Source organism: Brienomyrus brachyistius, chromosome 5 (assembly GCF_023856365.1).
Source record: "Brienomyrus brachyistius isolate T26 chromosome 5, BBRACH_0.4, whole genome shotgun sequence".
NCBI classification, from domain to species: domain Eukaryota; kingdom Metazoa; phylum Chordata; class Actinopteri; order Osteoglossiformes; family Mormyridae; genus Brienomyrus; species Brienomyrus brachyistius.
This window is the reverse complement of record NC_064537.1, coordinates 6829135-6847599: the sequence shown is the minus strand read 5'-3', so window position 1 is coordinate 6847599 and position 18465 is coordinate 6829135. Positions and strand designations below refer to the sequence as shown.

At 45.4% G+C, this 18465-nt stretch overlaps 1 protein-coding gene across 1 annotated transcript; it reads right to left on the bottom strand.

Annotated features, from left to right (window-relative positions):
- Positions 1 to 489: 489 nt before the first annotated feature.
- LOC125742005 (cytohesin-3-like) lies at positions 490 to 18347 on the bottom strand. Its single transcript, XM_049013584.1, has 13 exons — positions 17648 to 18347; positions 13284 to 13366; positions 13017 to 13081; positions 12439 to 12505; positions 9608 to 9726; positions 9434 to 9514; positions 9239 to 9351; positions 8093 to 8241; positions 7225 to 7336; positions 3391 to 3467; positions 2723 to 2794; positions 2466 to 2620; positions 490 to 2084 (listed from the first exon to the last, which is right to left on the bottom strand). The coding sequence occupies exons 1-13, from the start codon at positions 17667 to 17669 to the stop codon at positions 2003 to 2005; spliced, it is 1197 nt and encodes a 398-aa protein (XP_048869541.1). The 5' UTR covers positions 17670 to 18347; the 3' UTR covers positions 490 to 2002.
- Positions 18348 to 18465: the final 118 nt, after the last annotated feature.

The window sequence follows — 18465 nt, the reverse complement described above, 5'->3', positions numbered from 1 at the left end:
GTGTATGAGCATGTCAAAAACCATGGACCATGACTTCACTCAGCTTATGACATTTATATACAAACATGCATTGGAGACTGAAGTGTTAGCATGTTTTCATTTTATTCATTTCATTCTATTAGCAACTTTTCATTCTATTTTCACTCAATTTGTTTTATAAATAACACAGACTTGTGTTTCCATATATTTTGTGAATGTGCGTCTTTCATATTTGCAGGTCAGTCAGCGTGTGGGATATTTGGTATAGATATGGCAGACTTTTGTGAAGGTTTCCATGTCACACACAGAGGTTTAGCCTGCCTTGGATTTGAGCTACTCTGAGTAAAAAATGCAAATGCGCCAGGCCTCACAGGTAATGGGTGTGTTTGCACAACAAAAGCAGGAGGAGGATGGGGCTGAAGACCTGCGAAAATCACAGCAGGGGTGACAAACACCTTGGGACTCTCAGCAGAGAATAAAAACTCGGTAAATCTAGTGTTAAATCTGGTATTCAACATAGTGCAATAGACCACTTTATTTAATAAATAGTTTCTGTATTTACATGGAGGTATTTAACCTCGAAAGTGAAAATAATGGAAGAACCTTTACATAATTAATGTAAAATAATAATAAAACTACATAAGTAAAAATAGTGACATATACAAAACTGCCGAAGCCAACAGTAGGATGTGAATACATTAAGCGTTTACAGTTTTTTTTAAATCCAAAATAAATATAGGCCTGAACGTCAAACACAAGTCATTCTACAGACAAAATATTACAGGGTTTGTGTATGTGTGCATGCTTAGAACTCACATTTTTAAAGAGCAAACCACTTTAAAAATGTAGAATTCTTACAGTGTAGAATCATCTCAGTGTGAATACTTCCACATTTGAAATTTTTTGCCCAGCACTGTGTAGCTGGTCTCACATAAGCGCGCCAGTTTATTTATTGTTTAGAAACAAAAACAAACATTACGTTCCTTTTTCACAAAGTTACGTAGTTTACCCTCAGGGATTTAAATCCCACCAGCTCTTCCTTCCATCCGGCAGGCGGCGTTTGTGTGGCTTTTTGGGCTGCATCTGCCGGGGGTGCAGATGGCTGATGGAGACACGAGACCCACACCCTCTGTCTCGGTCACACATCAGTAGGCCAAGGTGGCGCACACGCCTTTACAACTGATGGGAACCCCACTCACTACAAACGGTTTGATGCTAAATATACCGCGAGTTGGCGGAAGTGAAAATGGCTCGCTTAAAAACAAGTTGTTTTTTCCTGACATTCTTTCGTCTTCCTGACGATCGCTTCTCTATTTCGTTCTTTCTTCTATCTTACACTAAAAAGGTTCCTGGTTTTTATTTTCGTTAACTGTTGGCTTGCATGAATTCACAGGTAATGACGTGAAACGCTTCCTTGTGCATTTTCATGAGCCGTATGAGGAGGAGGTTTTGTGGCTCTCACGTGCTGGGGTATAAATGGAAATAGAAATGATCGCCGTTATATTGGTACAGTGGTTTTTCTTTCGTATGAAATAGCTTTTTTAAAGCCAGCATGTTTGTCGAGATGAAGTGGGCGCCGTGGGTTTTCACGCCGTTTGTTTGAGCAACGGCCTGGCTGCAGCTTGTCAGTTAACTCCATTATAATACTGGAAGTTTTCATTCTTCATAATGGTCTTTCATATCAACACCTGCCCACCTGATCATGGAAGGTTATTTCAAAAGTCTCCGTCCTCTGATCTCCTTACTGGTCCTTGCGGGGCGGCAGTAGTAATGTGAAATGGTTTCTGGTATTAGAACCTCATCCGCATCTCCTTCATTTACTAGCTACCTACGAAGATATTTTTTTTTTCCTCTCACAAGCCACTGCACGGAGGCTCTCGTCTTCATCTTCTGACTGCCAATCCAGTTGTTCATTAATGCGTCCAACTCTCCAAGCGTCAGTATTGCAGTCAGGCAAATCTAAGGACCTCCCTGGTCCTCAGCCAGGTGTACGTTCCTTAACAATCCCAGGTGGCAGTTCTCCTCACTCCTGAGCCACATTGTTGATGATCTTCCTCTTGCGAACGGTCACCAGGTCATAGAAAGGGTCCTTGGTTATACTTGCTCTGTTGACACAAACAAGATTCATGATTTTATTTCCCCCCTGAATAAAGGGATGTGATCATTCCTAGTAACTCTGTTAGATCTTCTGTTTCATGACACACACAAAGAATCTGAATAGTTTATTTAACAGTAAGAACTTTGAAAGTTGGGGGATTTTACTTTAGGGTGTCATGCAATACAAACATACACAATCAAGACAATAAACATAATAAACAATAATTGATACTCATAAAATCGCGTGCTTAGTGCAGAAGTAAACGGTCCCCACAACATCAAAATAACAGGTTTTTATCACATTATGGTGACATTTGGCCCCACAATGTAATATATACATAACTTTCACAGACATACACACAGATCAGTCCTGACAATCTCGTTCCGACCTGATGGACTCGATCCAGTCATCGCGTTCCTCGGCTGTAGCTGCCGAGATCATGTATGACTGATGCTTGCCCTCCACGACCCGTCCGTCCGTTTCAGTCTTGCACGCCTTGATTTTCTGCCCCCGACTGTTGGGATTGTACAGCTCCAGGCAGTACTGTGAGGGCATCCCCGTGTGCGAGGTGAGAGCAAAGGATTATGGTTAATTATGGCATTTGGTGGTGAAGGGGAAGTTGATGTCCCCGATGCACCAACGTACCGGTTTGCGTGGATACGCCACTTCTCTGACGCACAGGTTTTCTAGTGGAATTATACCCCTGGGTTCCTTGTCCTGTGGACACAGACCTTGTATGAGGCATACAGGACTATTTGAAATCTTGACCTCACCATGCAGAGATCTTTCCTCCCATTTGTCCAAGGTGAGTCTTTTTTATGGCTCCCCAGTGAGCGATGCACTAGAATGCAGCTCAGAACCAGCAGGTTTTAGAGCTCAGGTGTCACTGCACTGCACGAGTAACTGCTGTCCTCAGGAGAGGGTTTGGGTGGAGGATGTGAACCTATCTCCATGTGAGGCTCAGCAGATTAGGCTGCCGTGCTCGTGATCGGAAGGTCAACGGTGTCAAATCCCACAACGCTGAGACTGGTTTCCCGAGCTCTCTTAAATTTTATGATGGAAGCATCTGTGAAGTAAATTTTAGTAAATCTTCTCAGCCAGTTTTCAAGGGTGGGGTATGGCTCACCCAGAGATCAGAAGGTTACCGGTTCAAATCCCATGGTCTGGCATAGTGATGTCACAGTAGGCCTCACGAGCAAGGCCCTTAACCCCCAAGGGCCCCAGGGACTGTCTGACCCTACATTCTCAGTTATACGTCACTTTGGATAAAAGCAGCTAATAAATAAAAATGCAAAAGCAAAAAATGTACATACCGTGGTGTACTCAAAGTAGTAGAGACAGTTATCAGTAAGAATGAACCACCTCCTTTTCCAGGTCTTCACACGGCCACCTTCACAACAAGAGGAAGCATTACTCTGACTGACTTGCTAGCGCCGCCCTTCAGGGCAACCAAAGGTTCACCACGAGGGCAGCTACATTATGCAGAAGTGATGCTCGCTTAGCACTATGCTGTATATTGGGATGCGATGTCAGTAAACTCCAGGGAAATGTGCAGCAATGCGGAAGTCTGCGGTTTAGTGTTGTGTATTTGCATTTCTAAGAAAAATATGGAGGCTGTTTTGCATAAATTAAAGTTTTACTGAAATCCAGGCTGGTAAAACCTTGACTGTACCAAGCACAAGCTTCAGCTTACAGATAATAGATATAATAAATCCATAATATCCACGTATCCTGCACAGGCACAACAACTGGACGTCTCCCAGCTACGTGCCCGTCTCCCAGCTACGTCCCCGTCTCCCAGCTACGTCCCCGTCTCTCTGCTACGTCCCCGTCTCCCAGCTACGTCCCCGTCTCTCAGCTACGTGCCCGTCTCTCTGCTACGTGCCCGTCTCCCAGCTACGTCCCCGTCTCTCTGCTACGTCCCCGTCTCCCAGCTACGTGCCCGTCTCCCAGCTACGTGCCCGTCTCCCAGCTACGTCCCCGTCTCTCTGCTACGTGCCCGTCTCCCAGCTACGTCCCCGTCTCTCTGCTACGTCCCCGTCTCCCAGCTACGTCCCCGTCTCTCTGCTACGTCCCCGTCTCTCTGCTACGTCCCCGTCTCCCAGCTACGTCCCCGTCTCCCAGCTACGTCCCCGTCTCTCTGCTACGTCCCCGTCTCCCAGCTACGTCCCCGTCTCTCAGCTACGTGCCCGTCTCCCAGCTACGTCCCCGTCTCTCTGCTACGTCCCCGTCTCCCAGCTACGTCCCCGTCTCTCTGCTACGTGCCCGTCTCCCAGCTACGTGCCCGTCTCTCAGCTACGTCCCCGTCTCCCAGCTACGTGCCCGTCTCTCTGCTACGTCCCCGTCTCTCTGCTACGTGCCCGTCTCCCAGCTACGTCCCCGTCTCTCAGCTACGTGCCCGTCTCTCAGCTACGTGCCCGTCTCCCAGCTACGTGCCCGTCTCTCTGCTACGTCCCCGTCTCTCTGCTACGTGCCCGTCTCCCAGCTACGTCCCCGTCTCTCAGCTACGTGCCCGTCTCTCAGCTACGTGCCCGTCTCCCAGCTACGTCCCCGTCTCTCAGCTACGTGCCCGTCTCTCTGCTACGTCCCCGTCTCTCTGCTACGTGCCCGTCTCCCAGCTACGTCCCCGTCTCTCTGCTACGTCCCCGTCTCCCAGCTACGTCCCCGTCTCTCTGCTACGTGCCCGTCTCTCTGCTACGTCCCCGTCTCCCAGCTACGTCCCCGTCTCTCTGCTACGTGCCCGTCTCCCAGCTACGTCCCCGTCTCCCAGCTACGTCCCCGTCTCTCTGCTACGTGCCCGTCTCCCAGCTACGTCCCCGTCTCTCTGCTACGTCCCCGTCTCCCAGCTACGTCCCCGTCTCTCTGCTACGTCCCCGTCTCTCTGCTACGTCCCCGTCTCTCAGCTACGTGCCCGTCTCTCAGCTACGTGCCCGTCTCTCAGCTACGTGCCCGTCTCCCAGCTACGTGCCCGTCTCCCAGCTACGTCCCCGTCTCCCAGCTACGTCCCCGTCTCTCAGCTACGTGCCCGTCTCCCAGCTACGTCCCCGTCTCTCTGCTACGTCCCCGTCTCCCAGCTACGTCCCCGTCTCTCTGCTACGTCCCCGTCTCTCTGCTACGTCCCCGTCTCCCAGCTACGTCCCCGTCTCCCAGCTACGTCCCCGTCTCTCAGCTACGTGCCCGTCTCTCAGCTACGTGCCCGTCTCTCTGCTACGTGCCCGTCTCCCAGCTACGTGCCCGTCTCTCTGTTACGTGCCCGTCTCTCTGCTACGTCCCCGTCTCCCAGCTACGTCCCCGTCTCCCAGCTACGTCCCCGTCTCCCAGCTACGTCCCCGTCTCTCTGCTACGTGCCCGTCTCCCAGCTACGTCCCGGTCTCCCAGCTACGTGCCCGTCTCCCAGCTACGTCCCGGTCTCCCAGCTACGTGCCCGTCTCTCTGCTACAGGCCCGTCTCTCAGCTACGTGCCCGTCTCCCAGCTACGTCCCGGTCTCCCAGCTACGTCCCCGTCTCCCAGCTACGTGCCCGTCTCCCAGCTACGTGCCCGTCTCCCAGCTACGTCCCCGTCTCTCTGCTACGTCCCCGTCTCCCAGCTACGTCCCCTTCTCCCAGCTACGTCCCCGTCTCTCTGCTACGTCCCGGTCTCCCAGCTACGTCCCGGTCTCCCAGCTACGTCCCCGTCTCCCAGCTACGTGCCCGTCTCCCAGCTACGTGCCCGTCTCCCAGCTACGTCCCCGTCTCTCTGCTACGTCCCGGTCTCCCAGCTACGTCCCCGTCTCCCAGCTACGTGCCCGTCTCCCAGCTACGTGCCCGTCTCCCAGCTACGTCCCCGTCTCTCTGCTACGTGCCCGTCTCCCAGCTACGTCCCGGTCTCCCAGCTACGTGCCCGTCTCCCAGCTACGTCCCCGTCTCCCAGCTACGTCCCGGTCTCCCAGCTACGTCCCCGTCTCCCAGCTACGTCCCCGTCTCCCAGCTACGTCCCGGTCTCCCAGCTACGTCCCGGTCTCCCAGCTACGTCCCGGTCTCCCAGCTACGTCCCCGTCTCTCTGCTACGTCCCCGTCTCCCAGCTACGTCCCGGTCTCCCAGCTACGTCCCGGTCTCCCAGCTACGTCCCCGTCTCTCTGCTACGTCCCCGTCTCCCAGCTACGTCCCCGTCTCCCAGCTACGTCCCCGTCTCCCAGCTACGTCCCCGTCTCTCAGCTACGTCCCCGTCTCTCAGCTACGTGCCCGTCTCCCAGCTACGTGCCCGTCTCCCAGCTACGTGCCCGTCTCTCTGCTACAGGCCCGTCTCTCAGCTACGTCCCCGTCTCTCAGCTACGTCCCGGTCTCCCAGCTACGTCCCCGTCTCTCTGCTACGTGCCCGTCTCCCAGCTACGTGCCCGTCTCTCAGCTACGTGCCCGTCTCTCAGCTACGTGCCCGTCTCTCTGCTACAGGCCCGTCTCTCTGCTACAGGCCCGTCTCTCAGGCCACGCATCGTCACATGCATGGACACCCATTCATCTAACTGCATTTTTTGAACATCAGGAGGAAACCAGGAAACTCACAGCAGAGGGACATAATAAGCCAATGCTGCCTTAGAATACTCATACAAATTTTAAGCATTATAGTTGTGATGGCTCTAAATAATACACTTTGACAGTCACGCTGTATTGAGGACAGGTCACAGAGTGCTTTACTTGTTTTGATATACAACCCTGTTTGTAATGGAATATCTGTCTCTTCTATAATCCAAATTCATCTCCGGGCAATTTGAACTTATGTATAACAGCAAATGATACAATTACAGCTGAAACTTACCATAGTAATTTACCAACTGAACACGTTCAAATGTTATGTAACCACTTGAATCGGGATTGGCTTAATTAAATCTTTAAAGCCTTCGAAACCCAGCCAAATGACATAATTTTAGCGTCATCCTAAATGCCTCGAGCCACTGGCGTACTTATGCACAGGAAACCTGTCGTCTTCCTAACCCAGATAGTTTTAGTTTGTTATGGACGACTGTGACTTTAGGCAGGAAAAAAATAAGCAGCAATTGCTGCTAAATAAAAACCCTTTCAGGATTTCAGTCGCTGTTCAGTTTTAAGTACGCAGAAATACTTAAAACGTTCAACGTACAGGGGCCAAAGAAAGCACGTTCAGCCATCTCACCTAGCTTTAGAAGCCAACCTTCTCGGTCGGGGTTGAAGAAGGTGTGAGTGAGATCATTCCCATCATCCTCTGGGATTTTGAAAGGTTCGCTCCGGATGCTCTCGTAGAGTTTCTGCATAATATGGAGAGTAATAAGAGCAAAATGTGAGATCATTAATTGGGTTCCTAACGCTGTATCATAAGCCCACGTATTTTGTTGCTACTTATTACACACTGGGACACTTCATCCATCTTAAACAAAAAAAACAATAACTATTTCCCCCTGGGATCAATAAAGTCCATCTTAATCTTGCCAAGCAGGGGCTAGGAGGTGAGGGAATTTGATTCTCACCATCATGAAAGTTTGGAAGAAGTGATAAATGGGGAGTGCATTGGGAGAAACCCCCAAAATGTGACTCTTGGCAGGTACATGGACGTAAATTATGGGGTGGGGTTTTAACCAGCCAATACATCCCCCTGAACCCCCTTTAAATGTGCGGAGACCTCAACCCCCCCCCAGTGCTCAACCCAAAGTCATCCCCATGGGTAGGTATGATTACCAAATAAAACCAAACGAGTGAAATCATCACAGAAGGCGGTGATGTCTGTTGATGTCAAAAACGTCTTAATGCACTGACTCACTACAAAACTCATTCCGAACAACTGACTTCAAAATGCCTTTCCTCAGTAATACGTCTTGTTAGAAATGAAAGACTCATTTGCAATTGATATTGCAGGTATCCAGACGACAGTGACTGTAAACAATAGCATAACAACCTCAGGTTGCTGATATTGCAGACTCTGTGCAGCAATGTCTATGGACTTCCCTTGTTAGCAGGATGGACTGTCATACGTCAGTCGACACCCCACATGCACACCCCATGCTCACCATCAGCAACTCGTCCGGAAGGTTCCCGCCGTTGTTGATACCACGATTCATATTGATGAAACGCTCCAGCGTGGTCTTATCCTTGACATTGGGGTTGTGCAGGCTGGTGTTCAGCATGATGATTGCGAAAGACAGGATGTAGCAGGTGTCTGCCGGAAGCCCGGGGGGAAGATGACAGGGTCAACTGTATGCATGCAATGCAGTGTGCGAAAGTCCCGGGGGGAAGACGACAGGGTCAACTGTATGCATGCAATGCAGTGTGCGAAAGCCCCGGGGGGAAGACGACAGGGTCAACTGTATGCATGCAATGCAGTGTGCGAAAGACCCGGGGGGAAGACGACAAGGTCAACTGTATGCATGCAATGCAGTGTGCAATACGTGTAATAGAAAAAAAGATCTGCCTTCACTGGGCGCTGCATGCTTAGCCTAACTTCTGCTAATCCTTACATGAACAGACATTGAAAAAAAGTTATATTTATTCACGTGGGAACATAGCATTTCACAGAACATTTGGACTATGTGTCATTATTATTATTATATTTTTGTAAAAATACCTATTTCCAGGGTTACAATAATGTACAGTATGCTGTGTTGTGATTTAACATTGTAAAAATAGAGTCTCCTAAGAATGTCTTAGGTTGATGCAATAATAATGATTACATCATTGCTTTTCAGCGTAAATAGTGTTAAAAGTTATTCATGGAAATGTCACAAGCCGAAGCGGCTGAAGGAATCTAAGCATACAGAAAGATATAGCAGGCTAAGTGGAAGAACACTAAGGTACCTAAAGCCCTTTAAATGTTAGTTTCGGGTATGCTGGAGAGTGCTGTCGCTAACGTGACGTCTAACTGAGGCTAAACTGAAACAGCATCCATCCTGAATAATATCTATGTTCCACATTTGTCTTAGACCACAAAATGTTTCACTTTGATGGAAACCCTCCAAAATAAAATTCATCGGGGCAGATTAAATACCCATGTCTGCCACTGGCCAAACTGTAAACCTAAAATACACAATTTTCACATCATTAATGGACCTAATTTCAATATTTCAGTTTTCTCACAATGGTCATTGTCCCTGAGCCCGTGTGCTGCTGAAGATCAGCTGAAGATCAGCTTCTTAGTGATGCGGCAGAGGCTGCTTCACCTGTGGACTGAAACATGTCGGGGTTGCAGTCGCAGTAACGAATGGCAAACGCCTCCATCATGCGATCGATCTTCTGCGCTTCTCCGGGGAGACGGAAACTCCAGAGGAATTGCCTGAGCCGAGGACGCAGGCGTCAGTCCGACGTGGAACATGGGATTAAGGAATTCTGTCATCAGAGCATAAGCAGCTTCTCACCTCAACGCTTGAACCAAGTTCAGGTCAGAGAACCCATGCAGTTCCAGGAAGGCTTTCAGGATTTGAATATTCATATCATCTCTATGGAAAAGGACAGAAGGAAATGACATCACGGATAAGAACTTTGGGCCGGGCAAACAGTGCAGTGCAGGCATGCGGCAGTCTTGCTCTCACCTCTCTCCCAGGAAGTCACCTATAGCGGTCTTGTTCAGACCTTCCTCTTTGTACAGAAACTCCGCCACTGCCAGGGGCCTCCACTCCATGATCTTATTGTCCACCAGGTACTGAATACCCTGGATGGAAAACGCGATAGATAGAGAAAGAGCAATGGGAACAGTGTTAGACTGCATTTAAAATGAATGGGCCCTGGACTTCAGCTGGCAGGGGTCCGGCCCAAATACGAAGCCACGCTAATATTTGCCGATGAGGGTGTCCTACGGAAATGCTCGGCTGGCCCACCAAGCCCTTCCGGGGTCTGATGAGCAAGGAAACGTTGCTTGATGTACGGCAGAAACGCAACCCTTACAGGAAAGGAGAAGAGAAATAGGAGTGAAAATAAACGAGGTTATCGGGAAGTTAAGAGCTCGGCGTTTGGTCTAGCAGGTGTTACCCATTTGCTACAGTAGAAATTGACTGATTAACAACCAAAAATGACAAAATATGTACATTGCTACTCGTAAGGCCAAGAAAATACTAATTATCCGTATGATATCAGTCTGATGAGATGGTTTCTAGATCCTTTCTTGTGTTTACGAATAACAAAATAAGTTGCTTAAGAATATCGCTTCAGTATGTGTATTTGAAGTCCTCCTTCTGCTTAACCTAATTTATTCACAGTGAGAAAGCTGTGGCTTGCTTTAGTTTTTTTAGCTGCAACTTCTTCTTCGTGAAAGGAAGTCCAACAAAGGTTTTTTTTTCCGTCTCTGGTGTGTCAGTAAGGTATGTTGAAAGGGTTACAGGCAGCAGAAGGGGGTCTGGAACCCCGCAAACCAACAGCAGCAGCCGCTTATCTCACTTATCTTCTTCTCCCACACAAAAAAAAATAGCATCGGTGAGAGACGGCATTCACCTACGCTAAAAACACTGCAGGACTCAGCATGCAAATCCGGAGCGCAGCCCATGCAGTGGGCTGTTCCCGGAGCTCCTCGTCACCCTTCGAAACCAGACACAGGCCCAATGCATAGTGAAAGTTACTTTCTGAGCTTCCCCCAAGTGCTGCAATATCTGCTGCTTTTCGCTGAGCACAGACCAAAGTATCGAGACCGAGAATGTGTGGACTGAGACTGCAACCAAGACCTATCCCTTAACACACACATCCTACATAAAATGGCCAGTCTCAACGGGACTAAGATAGACACTAAGAGCATATTTCCAATGACTAAGCCCCTCATGTGTACAATCTGTTAATTGATAGTTATTTATCTATATGTAGACTGTTGCACATCCTTGCTGCAGTACATCTATTTTTCTTGGGTTTTGCATAATGTTTTGTATATGTGCACTTTATGTTAATTTTCTGCTATATGCAAATGAGTTCCGTCTATCATCTATCTATCAAAAAGCGCCGTAAGAACCTTAAAGTTCCCATGAGAAATATTGAACTCAAAGGCTTCCCATTTGGTGATTATTCTGACAGATGTCAAAGGTCTCCATTCTTTCATTTGACAGCCACAAAAGTTAATCAGAATTTGGGAGGTTGAACTCCTGTCAACAAAAGAAAGGTCTTAACCCCATCAACAGGGTTAGGCCTGTATACTATATACTTCGGCTGACATCAGTTAAGGCAGGACACAGTCCGCCGCGGAGCATGCTCAGTGTGCCAGAGATTCCATGGATGTTGCTGCTTCTTTGAAATGACATCCTGAGAAAACCGCAGATCCTGGCACTTGTTGGATCGATCTACCTCACTGTGCGCTAAGAAAACACCTAACAAATAATAAATCTAGGATAAGATGAAAGCAAGGCCACCATTCCACTTCTAGAGTTATGTCCCACATTTGTACGCCTTTGGAGAAAATCCTAACCAGGGCAAAGAAAAAATCGAACGACAGGATGTAGTATGTGCATGATATCAGAGAATTTTAACTAGAGGTTGCCAGTCCGCAGCGTGGTGGTTAAGTACATGAACACACTGCTGAAAATTGCCAGCTTAAATCCGAGGAGGCACATCAGACAACGTACCGAGATAAAACCATTTTTCATAAGCTGTTTCACGCAATATGCCAGGTCCTGCCAGATCTCAGTTTTGTAGAAAATGGACAGGTACAGATATCAATAAATATTGTTCAGTTTTACATATCTTATGTGTCCGAAATAAAAGACACGTTACAATGCAAACTTGAGGTTTCGTGCCCAGACCCACGCCTGAATATATCTTTGTGGAAGGAAAAGAGAGCTGAACCGTATCGGAAGAATGCAATCTGGCATTAGCTTCAGTTTATTGTCGCCGCAAATATCGTTCAGTGATGTTTATACAAGATAAAAACTACTTATTCTCACCCACTGATCATATGTCACAATGTATTATAAGTACTTATCCCACAGCTTGGATTATGTCTGTGAATGTAATCTACGTCTTACAGTGTTCACTTCCGGGTTAAGAATATCAAAATAATCTGGACTAAAGTTCCATACACAAGGGAGGTTGAGAAATAATTGAAAATTTCTTGTTTAGAAAAGGCGTTACTTTGTCTGGATCATATAACCATGGTGGAGGTACTAAAAGACATTTTAGAAATGCAAAAAAATCCAAGACGTAACACAAAAACTCATCAATGTGTTTCATTGATGTTTTTGCTTTTTCTTAATTTGTTCCATTTTGCTCTTCAGGGTCTCTAACTACGACCAAGCAGACCTGCTGCTGATACGCATGACAGGCGGCTTTAAACCCTGCCGGCCGTTGTGTGATTATAGGTCTAAATGGCGGGAAAGTGACACAGTACGAGTGAGGACACAGATGAAAGCTGTATTGCCGTTAGTCGTAACATGGGTCGATGTAAATTCACCTTCTTGGGGTCCATGTTGAACTTCTTCTTGCCACTTGCAAACTGCTTATTCCTCTCATTGACTTTGCTGTAGATAAAGACAGCAGAAGAATGTGAGAAAAGCCACAAGCAACGTCTGATAATCCGTAATGTATGATCCTACAACGATGATCCGATGCACCTTAAGGGATAAGCAGAATCACGCATATTGGTACGACTGAATTTCCCACCTACGTATAAGACACGAGACGGATCAAAGTTTTTCCTCTAGAACTCACAGATCGTAAAAATGAAAAAACAAAGTATAGAATTAGGTGATCAGTGTTGACACACCACAGCACGCAACAACGAAATGTGTCCTCTGCATTTAACCCATATGTGACATCGTGACATAGCAGGGGGCAGCTAATTCAGCGCCCAGGGAGCAGTACGTTGCTCGGGTACCTCAGTGGTGTCTTGGTGGGTGGGGATTCGAACCTGCAACCCTTCGTGCTTCCCTAAACCATTAAGCCACCACTGCCAATTCGGAGTTAGGGTTAGCTGCCATTTTTTTTTTTCTAACATGAAGCAAATTTCCGCATCGCCTTAGGAGTACTCACTTCTCCTCAGACTCCTCAAAATTTTGTATGTCTGCCATGACGCTTTCGATCTCTGACTTCAGCTTCTGCAAAAGGAGAAGCAGCGGACAGTCGTTCAGTGGATGAGAATGACGCCACCATCTCCCATAAATGAAAAGTGCTCTATGAATTGACCTTCAGCTGCAATTATATCATCGTCTTTCAGCGAAAGGTTCATCCTGCAGCACAGGACGACGCTGACCCCCACTTATCCGACCCTTTAGCGGCAAAGACGTCTGCCAATAATACCTGTATGTCAAGTAAAAGGTCATTTTTGTGCATTCTGAGGTTTTCAATCTCCCGTCTCTCCACGGGACTGAAGTCTTCTGAAGCTGTTGAAGAAAAAGCACAAGAATGTAGATTTTAAACAGCCATAATTGGCGGCACGATTATGTGGTGCTGGCTGAATTTGTCTGCATGAGTTTGACAGCACGGTAACGATCTTAAACGTTATATTTCAGAACCGTGGTTATATGCGAGAAATGGTGCATTTCCAGCCATACGTGAAACATGTAAGTGTGCAGTTAGCACACGCTCAGTGCTACCAATGAAGGCTTTAACCATCCTGATCATCACAATATTTGCTAGCGCTTTATACTAACTGAACCTTCAAAATGCCTTTATGATGCATTCATAGAACATTCATAAGCAGCATGTAAGTATGTATTAACATTCTAACATAATTTAGTACACACCAGCAACAAAAATTATATGATAAACATAATAATCATATATATAAACATATAATGTTTGTTATTAATGTATTTTAAAGCTAGTAAGGCATGTTAGGATGTTACAATATACTTACATTCTGCTTATGAATGGCCTGTGAATGTTCTATGAATGCATTATGAAGGGGCAGTAAATGTAAAGCGTTATCCAATATATAGGTCACGTCAGACCCTGTTACTCTGATGGCAGCTGTGGGTGATTTCCCATGCCTTTCGCCTGAAGTTAACTTCGGCCGTTTGTAAAGAAACCGTGTCCAACAATGCATACATTTTCTTGCAGAAAGAAACACCGAATACATTAGATGATTTCTCAGATCAGTGTATTTATTTGCGAACTTCTGCTTTTATTTTGGGTTTTCGAATTACTGAGAAGCTAGTTTGTGAAGCTTATAATCGTGCATCGTGTAGGAAATAACAGCTCGATTTTACCACCAAGTAACAAGGGTGATTTTTTTTTTAAGGGAAATCACACAATCGCTGAAGATATAATTAGCGAAGAATATAGCTGGAGCGACTCACAAATTAGCAGCTGACACTTTAAGGCAAGTACTGCACATGCTCAGACATGGATTAGTCACCAAAGTTTGATACCGATATTCTTTCCAAATGACCTCAGGTTCAGTCATACCGAAAAAGCATGTGACCAAACCTAAACACATCCTCCATGACTGTCTGTGCCAGTCATTCTGAAACCTTGTATTTAGGTGACTGCAGAAAAAAATAAATACATTTTAAAATGCCTGGCAGAGATCAATCGAAGAGGCTTAGGGTTTCTTTGAAGAGGTTGCCTGGATTTCAAAATTCAGTTTTGTGATTTGCCCCACCTATATCAACATCTGGCGCTCACACCAAACTTTACACAACTCTAGCACTGTGGAAAAACATCACATTTTGTTGAATGTGACCGTATCACAGATCAAGTGACCTGCACAGATAAACATAACAGAGTGAGGAACTTACGGAGATCCCCTTTTCACGCTAATTAAGGACTCTAGTCTGCATTGTATCTCAGCAAGCTTGAAATACTTCTTTCGTACATTTGGCTACACCTCTCTCTGACACTCTATCTCTCCCCATCATTTGATACGCAACATTATCCTACTGAGACGATTCCATATAAAATTTACAGGCGTGCAATTTAGTACCAAAAGATGAAGCTAAAATGAAGTATCTTGGTAGGAGTTGGACCATCATGGGACTCCAGAAAGCTCCAGAGTGTTGGAGGTTTATGATACTACTGTTTGGTAAAAACCCATAAATCAGTACATTCTTCATGGTAATGGAATACGGCTGCAGTATGGATGAGATTGAGAGGTATTCCACAAAGCAGAATTTAACAGCTGGCAGGATGACTTCAACCAAATGTGAAAACTGTCTAATAGCAAGAGAGATGTGTGACATTCCTATTGGACGACCCTTACATTTGGCGCAAGTTATATGGCTAATGAAGACATCCTACTCTATGGAATACGGCCCAGGTCCTTGCAAAGTCTCTGAAACATTGATTCCATGCACGGCAAACCATTCAAACATCCTCTTGACTTGCAATTCGGTGGGGCAAAGTCTCCCTGGATAATCATATCAGGATGGAAATGCTAAACCACAGGGTGAACGGGAGAATTGAGAATAGCTTTGAAGCACATTATTATTATCACCTTGCTGCCTAAAGGGTTGAGTGGAGCTCAGTCATACTAATGTTACAGCAGAACTGGCCCAACCAATACAAAACTGGCCCATCCGTCCGTCGATCAGCCCTAAAATAAGTGCAGGCCATAAGTGCACAGATCAGCGTGCAGGCTCTGATCCAGCGTTCCTCATCAGCATCTCCTCATTTCGTCCCAACTGATCATATCTTTTCCTCAGGCTTCCATGGTAATTTCACTGTAGCCACTGTCTGCAGTGAAGCACCAGCAAGCTGACAGCTAATACAATAGGCAACTATCCTACCTAAAATCCCATAGCCCTCCTGACCACACTGGAAGGAATTCTGCAGTAGGCACAGCTCAAATGAAGACTTCTAACCACTTCTGCGCTGAATGGTGACATTCAACCACATCGCAAACCGCATGAAGGCATGGAACGTACGCACAGGGCACGTCATTCTCCGTTATAGTCTTGCTCGCCATCATTAACTGTAAATGAAATATATTGGTTTGGATTCTCTGCGTAATTATACCCTTTAAAATATTTCACATTTCCAGCGTAACACGTTTGACATTCGCGTTCCTGTTAAAATTAAAAAAGATTTTTTTTAACTGCATTAACAATGAGTCAAGGTTGTGGTGAATAAACACCTCAAAAATGAAGTTTTATTAATCGGAGTAAAATACTGTGTCGTGATTACTGTATAAAGGTGGGTATATACAAGGGCGTAACTTTGGCTGGAACATTGGGGGGCTTGAGATCTTATTGGGGGGGGGGGGGGGTTGTATTAGCTGGTTTTGATTTATTGTGGGGGGGCTACAACCCTCCCGTCCCCCCGGTAATTTACGCCCATGGGTATATATGTAAAGCTGTGAGATACTTAAGTGATGCTTGCCTTGTCAGTTATAATAAAATTCTCCACGATAATAATGAAAATAAACCTTCAGAATATAATGTCGTAACATAAATTTTAAGCCCATCCATACTCGTCTCCCGTATGTTAAACCGCAGCCTTATGATAATAATCGATAATATACCACCAAATGAGATTCTCAGCAAAAAGGTTTAAAACGAAGCCTTACGCAAAATCAGGTTCCTGTTGATCCATTCAGCTAAAATTGCGGGAATTAAAAATGAGGCTAATTCACAAACAAGCTTTGGCTTTGCAAACACACCGACAGAACAGGCTGTGTGTGACAGCGAGCAGCCTTTGTATCAGAGGAGATGGAGTTAAAACTCTCTATCTCTTCGTGTCCCCATAATTAAGAGAAAGTGCTCGGGCAATGATTTCACAATTATCTGCATCATAAATTATGTCAGACTGCGGTAAAACGAAATGTCAACAGCTTTGAGCAACGGTGCTTCAGAATTTATACTCTGAGCCACAATGAATCGGCATTGGGCCGTGAATAAACAGTAAGGTTAAATGTAACTTAAACAGCAAGTTTGCTGTGTACAAACTCGGCATGACCCAGCATTGCTCATAACACCCAGCAACACCCAGTAACACCCAGCACCCAGTAACCGCTGCGATCGCCTCCCATTCCATCATACAGCTGAATTAATTAATAAAATTAGGCCTAAATTAAATGACACGACTGCTACGTTACAATAATGCTTAAACTCTCAGGTGACAGGTCCATATATTATGTAAAGGACACCAGCCAAAAATTACATATGCATTTATGACTTCTCGTATAGACTCGACAGAGCACTGAATGGCTTTATTTTGTTTGCAATATTACATATTATACTTATTTGCCAATTTCAAGTGATGACACGTTATTAAATTGGCAAGCTTTTCAGTATTGTAAGATGCGAACTATCGGAGGCGTAACATATCAAATGTCATTATTATTATTAAAAACACCTTTTCAGTTAACTCCGAAATCCCCTAAACCTGCTCAAGTGTTGTGCGTGTATTGGTGAAACTACTGCGCTATTGTTTACAATTAACCTACGCATCAGTAATAAGGTTAAACTTTTTTTCCTGCCATTATCCGACTGATTAGTTTTTGTATTAATCGATGATGCACATTTTAAATATTTAACAATTGTGTAATCCACGCACCCCAAAAAAACATCTATTTTGGAGATTTTCGGTTCTTATTCTACAATCTATATTCACAAGGACACAATATATCGTCGAAGAAGAAGTAAATTGCTCAAACCATTATATGTAAAACCCACTGACAGCCGGCTGAAATGACGAAAAGACAGAATAATGCACACACTCACCCTGTTGGACGTAGTCTGTCATTGATGCTCAGTGCTTGATATAAAGTGTCACAATGCTAACGTTGTTTTTCATTAAATTACTGAGATAAACGATGATTATTTAAAGGACGGGACTTCCCTTTCCAGGCTGCGCTGCTGCGGCACAAAGGTCCGATTTCAGAAATAGTCTGTCATCCTCTACAGGGCTGCATGGACACCGGCTTCCGCAAACGAAGCGCAAGGGCCAGCAAAAGCCGTGTAGTCCGTTTTCCTTCTTCTTTTACAATGTCCTGTGGTTTTTGGCCACACAAGTGTCGCGGATTATTCAGTCATTTAATCATTTACCAGTCATCAATATTGCCAGACGTCGATCGATCAGCGTGACGGGAAGTTTGAATAGAAAATATTCTAACAAGACTGTATAGATAAATGTTGCTATTCATAATAATAGCATATTTAAGGGAAAAGCGTTTTTCCTACATGCTTAAGCATCTGAATCGCATTTCATAGCCATAGTTTAAGTGCGTAATTATTTTAAGTATTTATTCGTATTTATAGCTTCAGGATAAGCGTACAGATGTGAAATTTCGTGGTATAATTATAATGCAAACACAACAACTCTATAGTCCTAAAACAAGTCGTAATTATAATAATAAATAGCATACGTAATTAATAATAATGATAGTAATATGCGTTTACAAGCAACGCGATTGTTCTCGTCGATAGAAGATTCGTGGTTGAAAGAAGTTCTTTCAAACTGTCACAGGGTGAATCATTTCATTATTTTATAGTCTGGCGCCATCTTGTGGCGATACACGTGCATTACATCTGTATCAAAG

What these genes read in the sequence shown, in the direction of transcription:
- LOC125742005 (XM_049013584.1), bottom strand. Translation starts at nt 17,669, where the DNA reads ATGACAGACTACGTCCAACAGG. An exon ending in GGTGACTTCCTGGGAGAGAG is followed by an intron (nt 9,515 to 9,607) that starts GTGAGAGCAAGA and finishes CCTTTTCCATAG; the next exon opens with AGATGATATGAATATTCAAA. An exon ending in GACTGGATCGAGTCCATCAG is followed by an intron (nt 2,085 to 2,465) that starts GTCGGAACGAGA and finishes TTGTGTCAACAG; the next exon opens with AGCAAGTATAACCAAGGACC.